The 12362-nt window shown below is 41.8% G+C and overlaps 1 protein-coding gene and 3 non-coding genes across 4 annotated transcripts; 1 reads left to right on the plus strand and 3 right to left on the minus strand.

Moving 5' to 3' along the window:
- Positions 1–786: 786 nt before the first annotated feature.
- Positions 787–858, minus strand: trnaq-cug (transfer RNA glutamine (anticodon CUG)). Its single transcript has one exon. It is a non-coding gene; the product is annotated as a tRNA-Gln (tRNA).
- Positions 859–2033: 1175 nt separating this feature from the next.
- On the minus strand, positions 2034–2105 carry trnaq-cug (transfer RNA glutamine (anticodon CUG)). The gene has a single exon. It is a non-coding gene; the product is annotated as a tRNA-Gln (tRNA).
- Positions 2106–3052: 947 nt separating this feature from the next.
- Positions 3053–3126, plus strand: trnan-guu (transfer RNA asparagine (anticodon GUU)). Its single transcript has one exon. It is a non-coding gene; the product is annotated as a tRNA-Asn (tRNA).
- Positions 3127–6853: 3727 nt separating this feature from the next.
- On the minus strand, positions 6854–9198 carry LOC115409836 (CMP-N-acetylneuraminate-beta-galactosamide-alpha-2,3-sialyltransferase 1-like). The gene is made up of 6 exons (XM_030121113.1): positions 9001–9198; positions 8657–8853; positions 8390–8533; positions 7712–7790; positions 7510–7629; positions 6854–7021 (listed from the first exon to the last, which is right to left on the minus strand). Exons 1-6 carry the CDS (start codon positions 9196–9198, stop codon positions 6854–6856), a joined length of 906 nt encoding a protein of 301 aa, XP_029976973.1.
- Between the last annotated feature and the right edge of the window lie 3164 nt (positions 9199–12362).

Below are 12362 nucleotides of genomic sequence, written 5' to 3' on the forward strand. Positions count from 1 at the left end.
TCACAACACCATCATGGACGCTACTGTGTGGAAGCTTTAAAAATCATTATGGTTGGGTTTTATTCTGCTGCTCTGGAGACTGACTGAACCACCTCAGGAGCAGTGAAATGACCAAAGACAAGACAATAAAAGAACTCTGCAGAGTACAAGCTGATCCAGGACCTAAGCACAAGACCACCAATACTGACTACATGGTAAAGAGACTCCTGGAAGGGCGCTGTCCACTCCCTGCACTGTTAACAGATCCTCAAGCAACTGAAAGTGGTCATGGGTCATTTTGGGGCTGATAGGTTTCTCGAGCTAGAGGAATAGAGGAGTTCTCAATTATCCAGCTTACAGTAGATATGGTTACATTTCACACGTGCATTCAGGCCAAGTTGTTTGTTAGCTGACAACAAATGAGTCAGTACTACCTACAGGTGGTGAGGGGAGCTTCAACTGCTTTCTGTCTTTTGAAAGAGGGATTTGAATTGACTAAGGCCTTTTTGACCAAGACCACATGCTCTGTTAGAAGTGAGGTCAAGTCATTTGAAAGTAAGTCACATCCCAAGGTGGGCTTGGTCCAGCAGCCAGACTCCCTCACCAATATGCGCCACAGAGACAGTGACTCTGACAGTGGGCGTGGCTTCAAAGTTCAATCAAACTGTGCAACAAATAGGAAGTTACTGCAGTCCATCTTGTGAGAAACCTGTTTTTCCCATGTGGACCAAAACTACAGGACCATTGATTCCTAGAGTTCAGGTAACCTCACTACTCTATTGAGCTCAGTGTTGTGAATGGCAAGTCAGGTTCCACCGAGAGTTGAACTCAGATCGCTGGATTCAGAGTCCAGCGTGCTCACCATTACACCATGGAACCACGGACAATGTAGCAGAATCTTGCATTCACACACATCTATGAAATATTATAGCTTCAGCCGGAAACATTGCATAATTTCATGCATTTGCATTCATACACTCATTAAAAAGCAGTGAAATGCCCAAAGACAAGACAACAAATAAACTCTCCAGAGTACAAGCTGATCCAGAACCTAAGCAGAAGTTCAGCAATACTGACGACATGGTACAGAGACTCCTGGAAGGGTGCCATCCAATCCCTGCACTGTTGTGAGATCCTCAGGCAGCTGAAAGCGGTTATGACCAGTCAGATTTGAGGTGTGATTGGTTTCTTGTGCTGGAGGAGGTGTAGCAATGTGAGACAGTTCTCAATGACCCACTTTACAGGAAACTTAATAATAATGCATTAGTTTTATATAGCAGTTTTCAGGACACTCAAAGACGCTTTACATTGCATTATTCATTCTCTCCATACTGGGTGGTGGTAAGCTACTGTTGTAGCCACAGCTGCCCTGGGGCAGACTGATGGAAGCGAGGCTGCCAATCTGCGCCATCGACCCCTCCGACCACCACCAACTCTCACAACTTTCATACTAGGCAAGGTGGGTGAAGTGTCTTGCCCAAGGACAGAACGACAGTTTTACGCCTGCGGGAGCAGGGAGCAAACCATCAACCTTCCGGTTATAAGACGACCTACTCTACCAACTGAGCTACTGTCGCCCCACTTGGTTACATTTCACACGTGCATTCAGGCCGAGTTGTTTTTTAGCTGCTTCAGTTGTTTCTTATGCTTCAGTACTACCTACAGGTGGTGAGGGGAGCCTCAACTGGTTTCTGTCATTTGGAAGAGGAATGTGAATTGTGAAATGCCTTTTTGACCTTGACCACATGCTCTGCAGAAGTGATTCCAAGTCATTTGCCAGTAAGTCACTTCCCAAGGTGGGCTTGGTCCACCAGCCTTTCAGTTAACGGCCACACGCTCTCACCAATTTGCGCCACAGAGACACGTGAAAAGTGTCTTACACGTGAGCGTGGCTTAAAATTTCAATCAGATAGAAAATCAATTGTGACAGTACTACAGTTTGTCTTGTGAGAAGCCTGTCCTTCCCAGTGGACTGAGGCACACGGCTCAATAATTGTAGGAACAGAGGTAAACCCGCCACTCTGTAACGGGCTTAGTGTTGTGAACGGCAATTCAGGTTCCACCGAGAGTTGAACTCGGATTGCTGGATTCAGAGTCCAGAGTGCTCACCATTACACCATGGAACCACTGACAAGGTGCCAATATCTTGCTTTCACAGACATCTAGGAAAAATTATGGCTTCAACTGGAAACGTTGCATCATTTCATGCATTTGTATTTCTACATACATTAAAAAGATTTATAAAGAGCTGACTGGTGAAGCGGCAGTGTGCTGGGCCCATAACCCCGAGGTTCCTTGGCCATTATCATCCTCTGCTAAAGACACAGTGTGTTTTGTCATCCAACAGAGATGCAAAAGTCAAATAATGAGATTCAGCGATTCAACACATGACCAATTGAGAAGACGACGTTGACATTTTACAAACAATTTTAAACTCCTGTCATTTGTTTACAGTGCCATTCATGGCCCGACTCCTTCCTAACACTGTGAGATTTGAACTATCCGTGAGCATGGCAGGACCTTGCTTTCCTCAGGTCAGCTTCTGTTGGAAGGACCAAGGTTTGACGCAAACAGTGGGGTGACTGTTTGTTTAGCTTTTGCTGCTCCCAGACTGTGGAATTAAAAGCCCCTGACATTCTCAAAATGACTGATCTCTGACTTTTCAATGCAAAGCGGAAGACCCATGTGGTTAGATTGACTGATAATTCTGACCAGGGTGGTCATATTGTTCTAAGTTGCACATTTTTTTTATCTGTTACTTTTTCTATTTTTGAACGGAGGCTTTATAATCTACAGAATGATGGTACTTTACTCAGCACTTCACTGCTTTCCATAACCTAAAACCTGTTTAATTTTTTTTTAAGTACTGTTTTCCTGCTCTGTTTTATAACTCTTTGGTGAAGCACTTTGGCTACCTTTTGGGTTTTATAAAGAGCTCTGCAAATAAGATGAGATTGATTGATTGGTTGATTGATTGATTGATTGATTGATTGATTGATTGATTGATTGATTGCTTCTGGCCCATCATGTTTGTTATATCTGAAAAAAGAGGCCACGCCTATGTCCAGTGGGCGTCTCTGTGGCGCAATAGGTCAGCGCGTTCGGCTGTTAACTGAAAGGTTGGTGGTTCAAGCCCACCCAGGGACGTTGGTGATACCTTCTTGGTAGGTTTGAAGTTCATGAGTGTGACTTAATATCACCTGCTCATGTGTCGTGGAATTTTATTTTAAAAAGTATCCTAGGCCAGTCACGGTGCAAAAAACCCCACAAACATATATTCCAGAAAAAACGTAAAATCCTCAAGTATATCCGTTCTTGGTTCTTGAAGTCTTCCATCGTAGTTCTCCTCAGAAAAATCAGGCAGAGTCAGAGTCAGAATGCAAAAGGAGGACTTTATTCCCAAAAAACCCTCCGGCAGCCAGGTTGACCAAAAGAACTGACGCGTCGATCGCTCTCCGCTCCATCTATTTATACTATTTCTTGGGAGTTCGTCAACTCTCCATGGACTCTTCGTCAAGACACAATTGTTCCCCCCTCCCTACAAAGGTCAAGGTCCGTGACCCCTTGGGAGGCCCTCTCAGCCTCCATCAAGTCTCCATCAAGTCTCCATCAAGTCTCCATCAAGTCTTTCCAAATGCCAGGTGTTGTGCAACAGATCATAGTGTCACATTTCTTGTCCAATGAGCCTCATTTACACCAGAGGGAGACAGAGAGACAACTGACCTGTAGTCTTGACTTTAGAAAAAACAAACTGTCCAGCTGCCAAGAGGCTGCCGTAAAAATGAAACATGGCAGGCTGGCGAACAGAAAAAGGATACATGTCTTTTCTACGCCTGTGTCTTACTAGCATACTATAACTAACAGAGACATGCATTACATGAACAATAGTAAATAACATAATATAATAAGCATGATGTAAAGAATATTATAAAATTATTCTACACATGCTACACTTTTCTCTCGTTGAGCTTCTTCCATCATTTCAAAATACGCTACAATCAGATCTCTGTTCAACTTCGTGTCACACTGTTAACTATAGTCTAACCTATTCTTGGATCACTTTCTGTCATCATACCTGTGCTGACGCTTCCAAAGTACATAAATTCCCTCCTTTTCATTAAGATCTGTCGATCTTGTCAAGCTAACGCCACAAACTAATCAATACATTTTGAGAATGTACAAAGCCTCATCCAAGATCAGTGACGATGACCACTTGACACAAAACAATGACAGTCAACAGATTCAACGCACACCCTCAAATAGTACAGGGAAATGTGCCACGTGGGATTTGTTTTGAATGTACTGTAAATGGGATGAAACATTTTGACTAAAGAAAGTACTTAAGATTTTAAGTTTCTTTTTTTTTTAATGTTTTTTGCAGTTTTTTATTTGTCCTGGTATCACTATTTATCTACAGTCAATGGTATTTTTTGTTTTTTGATGCAACCTTTATTTATACAGGCGGGTCTCATTTTCAAGAGTTACCTGTTGAGTGGGTATCAGCAATCACAAAATGAGACAAACAATCTGCTGATGATTTCTTGCCATTTAGATAACTTGGACTTTCTCTTCATTGGCTCATTCTCTTCAGCTAATTCCTTTTCTTCAGCGCCATCCTTTTGAGAGAGCCCAAAAACAACGAGACAAAACACACAAGGAGCGAACATGAGGAAACACGGGATGTCAACATGCAAACATAACCTGATCATGTGAAGACAAGCAGACAGTCGGCTAGACTGCAGGGACAGATACAGACAACAGGAGGAGCTGAAAACACACAGGACAGACGGGGAGTGGAAAGAGCAGAGGAGACCTGACTCTTCAGCTCAGCTCCTTGTTCTAATACTCGGCTGTTATTCAGCTCCTTGTTCTTGCCACTGTTTCCTTGGGAACATACTCAGCCTCACTTGTCAATTTGTGTCCTTGACAACTGGTTTACAAGCTTCTCTCTCATCCTGGCACTCGTTCCACTTGACTGGTACTGTTAGGAAGACATTACCGGGGTCAAGCTGGTGTCTCATGCTGAGCTGAAGAAAAACAGACGAGGATCAGTCACAGAGAAGACCTGTGTTCATGTGGAAACCAGTTTGTATGTTGTGAAACGGTATGAAAATCACTCAGTCAGAATCATTAGCTCCAATGGTGTGATGTAGAACACAAGATGAAAACCACTCAGCCCCCCCTGTGAGACAGCACAATGAAAATATGTTTGTTGCGTGTTTTCTGGACTTCCTGCATAAAAAAACTGAAAGAACTTGAAACAGAAAGAGCATGAAAGTGATTGTTCGTCTCCTTCGATCGCTGGGGAAGCCAGGAGCAGAAGAGGACCTGCAGCATTTGTTCCAGACCCTGACTAGATGTGTGTCTGGCGGCAAAACAAAGAACAAATGGCAATACAAGGCAGCAGGATGCAGAGGTGCTTCAATAGCCGAGGACCCGACGGGTGGTGTCCGTCTGCTTTCATAATGATGACTCATCAATCAGTAAATTAATCAGTTACTTTATTTATGCAGCCCACAGGCTGACCAACATACTTTACCGTAAGAAACAAGAGCATAACTTAAAAGCGACACAATCACTTAAAATGTACAATCAATCAATAAATATAAACAGCAGCAAAACAACACTAAAATATACATTTAACTATTTTTGGATCCCGCAAGTTTCGAAGCTCCAATAAATAAGGTGGCTCAAGCCGGCTAAGAGCTTCAAAAAATAACATGAGAAGTTTGAAAAAATTATGGACTGGAGGCCAGGAATGGAAAGGCCGGTTAAAAGACACGCTGGAGCATTTTATATGACTTGCAGGTGGCTGATTGAAGTCCAATATAAAACATATTGCTTTAATCTAATCTTCAGATGATAACAGCATGAATAGCCTTATTAAGGTCGGTACAGGTTACACAAGGCTCAGCGACTGACGAGACATAGTTGAAAGACACTTGTTCTGACTGCTGTCTATTGTTTCACGGTGTTGTCACTCTATTGTATGTACTGTGTTTTTAGTATTTTATTGCTCAGACCTTATGCTTCTATTCTTATATGTTCAATTTTATCTTCAGCTGGGAGCAACCGATCAGAACCAAAAGATTGCTGATTCATTTTTGCTTTTGCGACTATTTAGTTACAGTTCATAGTCGCTGTGGCGGTTGGTTTTTAAAGTGCACACACACACACACACACACACACACCCACACACAGTCTTGTATTTCTATCCTTGTGGGGACCGTCCATTGACTCCCATTCATGTCTAGCCCCTAACCCTGACCCTTACCCTAACCCTGACCCACACCACAACAAAGCCTAACCCTACAGAGATGTTTTTGCACTTTTACTTTTTTCAGTAACAACAACATGGTCAAGAAAACACTGTTTCTCCTACTTAGGACCGGAAAAAGGTCCCCACAAGGCACGTCGTTCCACGTTTTGCTATCCTTGTGGGGACATTTGGCCCCGACAAGGATAGAAATACAAGAACACACACACACACACACACAAACACACACACACACACACACACACACACACACACACACACACACACACAGACAAACAGGCCATCTTATCGTCACACAGCTCACTTCATGCGTCAGTCAGCAGATACTTATCAACTATGTGGTAAAAAATATATATATATTGCACGAGAGTCTTGGAACACTGTCATTAATGTGGAACTAATCTTCACATATACAGAACTTTCAGTAATTTAACAGGATTTTTGCACTTCATCCACTTATTTATATGTCCAAATCCATTCAATCTGATACCTGCAGAAATTAAAAAGAAAAAAGAAGCTCTGTTCAAATGAAACTGGAGTCCACCGTGAATAAATAACCAAGCTATACTGTTCCGCATGCAGGAATTGGAAGATTAACTACTGAGGTACAAAGAATTGAATTTTCTCCTTGTTGTGTAACTCCTCGATGATGGTGTACTCGTGATTCCCAGCGTGCGGTCCTGTCCTCAGCTTCTTGTTCTTGATTTGTTCAAAGTAATGGTTCCAGTTTCCATCTCTGTCAGCTCCGAATCCAAAAACATTGATCTGGAGAAACAAACATAAAGACATCTGTATTATTACAACCACAAACTCAACCATTTTAAGAACTAATTCCTTCCAACCTCCATCATGCTACTTGAGGCTGAAGATTGGGCAATAGTTTTTATCATGCTTTTCCTATTTTCTTTTATTAAAGGGTGTATGTATGTAATGTTGTGGGATATGTGCAACACTGTTATGTCATTGTTGTGGAGACGTCTTTGTTGCCATTGTGGTTGTCAGGGCATTTGTGGCACAGTTGCTAAATCCAAGACAAGCTTTCCTGAGTGGGACAATAAAGTATATTTTATTGGTTTGTGTTGTAACGGATCAATAACTCCAAGGCAAACACAACAAAATTACTTATGTGCAGTGTTTGCAACTTGTACATTCTTTAACATATTGCCCCACTCTTTTGTCTGAGATCACCAAAATGGCAGATTGATCCTCACTATTTGCTTTTCACTGTGAAAGACGTCAGATCCGGAACGCACCTCATCACACATCTGCATGCTGAGAGCGACGGCGATGAAGCCGGTGGACGGATAGCGGCCCTTCTTGTCCAGCCAGGCCTCATGGACGTACCTCATGAAGGCCGGGTTGAGGATCATCACCTGTTTTCAACCGGGAAAAAGCCCTTAGACTCAATGCAATTAAGGATTATTTCATATCGGTCATATCGGTAAAATCACTCACCAAGTCCTTGTTGGCGATCCTGTTGCTGCTCTTAGCTCTGTTTTCCAAGTGAAAGAGAGAAGAGAATAAATTGATTATCAAGCATTAGGCATCAGGCTTTCTGAAGCAGCAGGTGGTAAGAATTCCTTTCTTTCTTCTATTTTCTTTAAAGTATATCCCCTCAATCTGAGCTGAAGTCCAAATCGTTCAAAGCAGAGCTTCACAAAGTAAATTTGAATTGCAATATAACCATATGTGGAAAAGTTTGGAATAGAAAGTTAAACTGCTGTTTTCTGAAGACCCACATGGCGAATCGCAATTTTCTTTGTTTCTTTTTCTGACCAATAACAACAAGTTGCAATTAACCATGAGTGGTTAGAAAAAGGCTAAACAAAGGCAAAAAAAAAAATAAAAAAATAAAAAAAAATCATTGTTTCTTTAGTTTTATCAACTGTAAGTTCTTGAGCTCCTGTTGAGGTTCCTTCACCGCTAGCTTCAGTGTACGACGTGAATCTTAAAAAACTTTGTTTTCTGTGTTCAGACAAGTTGGATCTCAGTGTACGATGTGCACGAGTCAACGTGATAGATAGACAAAAGACAAGATGGTCATGGCATGGTAAGAGACGACCACCGTCGCCGTTGCTGTTAAGCTCGGTGGAGACATGTTCAACGTACTTTGGATTAAACTTATTTTCGAGCCACTGCAAGTCGTAGATGTTGAATGGGACGAACACCAGTCTGGAGGAGTTGTCCAGTCTCATGGCGCTCTGCGGATACATGACATGATGAGTGGTTTTCTTCCCAACGTCTTCTTCGTAGCCTTTGGTCAGTCCTCGATTCATTCTAAAAAAAACAAAAAAAAAAAAAAAACAGAGAGGGACACATGTTTAATGTTTCAATGGTAAAAGTACATCCTTGGATAATGGAGACAGTGCGGGGCGCAGGATGCTTCAGAAAGAGGTTTACCTTATAACGATATCATGTCCGTCTATCAGAGATCCATAACTTGATCCATTCAGATTCCCAGAGTTCCCCACCACGGCACAGGTCCTGCAGCGGTCCGGGCTCGATCCCACCACGCCCGGAACACGTGGGATCACTTGAAACAGTTTGCTGAGAGTCGCGTTGTACAGAGTGAAGTTGCGTTTTTCCCACTGCACACCCTAGAAAGAAAGAAAGTCAGTTTCCAGCTCAATCACATGGAAAGCCCAACATGAGAACATTTATTTAAAATCTGCTAAAAGCAATTTAAAGGCAAAACAAGTCATTCAGCAGTTCATCGAGCAGTACTGAGTCTTTTCAGCACTTACCTTCCACCATTTAAAGTCATCCTCTGAAGTCTCATAATCCTCCGATAAGAAGGGTTGTGGAGCTGAGTTGATCAGCTCCCAGAACCAGGGGTCCCCGTCTGTTAGACACTGGGGGCAGGAGCAGACTCGGGACTTCTCGGGCTTGGAGAACGACACGGTGTTGTACTGGGAATGGTGGACGTACAGAGCAACCGCCATCATGTACAACAGGAGAAAAAATGCAATTTTACATTTTCTCACTCTGCTCATGATCATTGCTGCCTCAGTGTGGAGACGCTCGGGTCTGTGGGCACAACAGGAAGATATTTACTTTGAAAGTGTTTCACATCAATGCAGAACTTCAACAAATTCTACTGAGTTCAGCAATTTGAAAGTAGATGCAATCCCATGGCCAGTTTCCCCGCTGTCTCAGACTTTTATAATTCACAGTGGTAAATCATTCTTGTTTTATGAATGCAGTGCTTGATCCTCCCCACCAATCAGATTCTTTATGATTTCTAGATAAATGTGCTCAGTGATATTATGCAATGGAGTGATTCTCTTATCACGTTATTATGCACACGACCGATCGTTTTTTAAGCAAGTCGAACCCAAATGTAACCCTTTCAAAGCTTTAAAAAAATAATTCTTGAACCTGAGGAATTACGCCAGTTTTATCAAACAGTAGTTATGAACCAATGTTGGTTGTTCCTGCTGAGCTGATGGAGACATTTCTGCCTTCAGGGCTTTCTTCACTCAAATGAATCAAATGAAAGAAAACTATTTAAATCTACATTTAAATCAGCTACACAATGGTGTTAAATGGTAACTGTATAAGAAATATGACAAAAATCCTTGAGAACAAAACCTAAAGTTAAGAGGATCCTGATCTTTCCAGATGATGAAATTAGCATTCTGAAAAAGAGCTTCAATGTTTAAATTTGTTGTTTAAGGAATCTCCTCTCCTACGACATGCAGTGAATTTTCAGACTTTAACTTCAAAGAAATTAAGCGCAGCTCGATTTAGAACTCCAACGAAGATAAGTGTGATTTTTTTTTTGAAGGGATTGTAAAGTGAAGCATTTTTCCTGCTTGTACCTACCAGAGATCGAAGAAAAGGCGCCCGGGTGACGCAAGAGGAAGGAGGAAAGTAATGAGTTGAAGTTCCACCTGGCGCAAATAAAGCTTTTTGTAATGCTGCAAATGGGTCCCTTGAAAGAAGGGCTGAAAAAGAAAAAGAAAGTATAAAATATCCACTCGAGATCAGCAGCAATCAGTAGAGCTGACTACATAACACAGTGACAGCGTCCGCGTCTGTTAGCGCTGTTCTCAAGCTTTACGACTCCCGCAGAAGTTTGATAAAGAGTCCAGATTCCATCCCACATAAAGCAGATAATTTACAGCGTCCATCATGTCAGACAGCTGCTCATAGACTGAGTCATTGTTGAACATCGGTTGCATTAGTTTGTTTGTCAATTTTCATTCTGTCAAATATTTGCTGAGCATTTCTATGACCCTACTAACCAAATGCAGGGATGAAGAAATGTATTTAATTTGCAAATCTGTATCCAGAATAAAGCCGATACCATAAATTAAAGTGTTGAATAGTGTCCAGGAGCACATTTTTCACACTTTTCCCAAGTCTTAACATTTTTAAACCAGTACATTTCAGTGGGATTCATCTGACCACTCCAACCTCCCGATTAAACGATAAATATATTATTGTTTCTTTTATTCAGACGGTCAGATATTAACCAATTTTACTGTTATGGCCCTGTCCACACTAAAGGCAACTTTACAGATATGTGCACCCACACTGCCGAACAGGAATATTGATCATGATCCTATCGGTTCGAATTTAAAAGAGGAAAATTCCGTCCATTTTCTGCATGATCTAAACACACATTGGCAATCTACGTGACGACATTCTCGGCTGAAATGTGTTCCATAGTGAGTAAAGAGACACATATTAAGTCCCATTTTCACACCTCCTCCCATTATTGTGCAGCAGAACTCAGTGTTGGACTGCTCACCCACTAATAGAGAACCTGAGTGTAGGGGTCTGACTGCAGTGTGACTCAATAGTTTTACCCTACTGATGATGTGTTATTGCAATAGTAATCCTCAGAGGAGGTTTTCGATATGGGCGACATGGGCAATTGCCCAGGGTGGCATTCTCTAGGGGACGCCACGGGAATGAAGAAAAAAAAACATTTATTTGTGCTCAGCGCTCATTAGGCCATATTATGGGTGACAAATGAGCAAATGAGCGCCCTCTAAAGGCGGGAAGTCGGGGGGGGGGGGGGGGGGGGGGGGGGGGGGGGGGGGGGGGTGGACCCACACGTAAATGACTGGAATATGTGAAAAAAATGCAAAAAATAAAATCTGCGTAAATTTGTTCACGTCACGTGACTCCAGACCCCGGTTGATTTACGGGTGAACCGTGACTGGAAGGTGCTGGCAAAAGATAATATTTTGATGTCCAGTCTTTAATGACGATCAGGGATCCAAGTAAGACCAAAGAAGCCAGGTGTGTGTGTGTGTGTGTGTGTGTGTGTGTGTGTGTGTATGTGTTCTTGTACATACCCAAAAGTAAGGACCAGAATTCATTTGTCACCAACAGAGTGAGGACGTTTTTGCAAATGAGGACATTTTTGCCGGTCCTCGCTTTTCAAAAGGCCTTTTTTGACCTTTTTGAGAGTTAAGGCTTGGTTTTTGATTTAAGGTTACAATTGCGTTTAGTTTAGGTTTAGGGCGTAGGTTAGGGTTAAGCATTTATTTTTGATGGTTATGGTTAGGGTAAGGGGCTAGGAAATGCATTATGTCAATGAGTGTCCTCACGATATAAATACAAACGTGTGTGCTTGCGTGTGCGTGCGTGTGCGTGCGTGTGCGTGCGTGTGCATGCCAATGTGCCATACAGGGACATTCCATAAGAATGTGCACCACCTTTGCAGGACCTCAGGATATTCAGAGGACTGATTTGAAGAAATGAAACATGTGGAAATCGTGGAAACATTTCATTTTTAATAGCTTTGACACCATCGGAAGTTTATGAAAGGATTTATTTAGAGAAAAAAAAAGGCATGTCATGATGTGATATCAGTTTTTGTTTACATTTTTGAGGCAATTGAAAAATTAGAAAAAGTAAGAACAGCAAGACAATTAATATTAAATTTAATTTCATTTATTTTCACACCTTATGACTGTCTCACAAACGAATACATGAAAAAAATACCCTCAGAACATTACAGTTCATGTCGAACTAATCTTAAAATATTCATGTTTCAATGATTTTTTTAAAAGAGAAGTCAAGGGAAAAAGTCCGTTTTCACATTGGATCTGAAGATACTTCAATGGAATTTGACAAAGAGTGAAAGGAA

Source organism: Salarias fasciatus, chromosome 22, assembly GCF_902148845.1.
Source record: "Salarias fasciatus chromosome 22, fSalaFa1.1, whole genome shotgun sequence".
NCBI lineage: Eukaryota > Metazoa > Chordata > Actinopteri > Blenniiformes > Blenniidae > Salarias > Salarias fasciatus.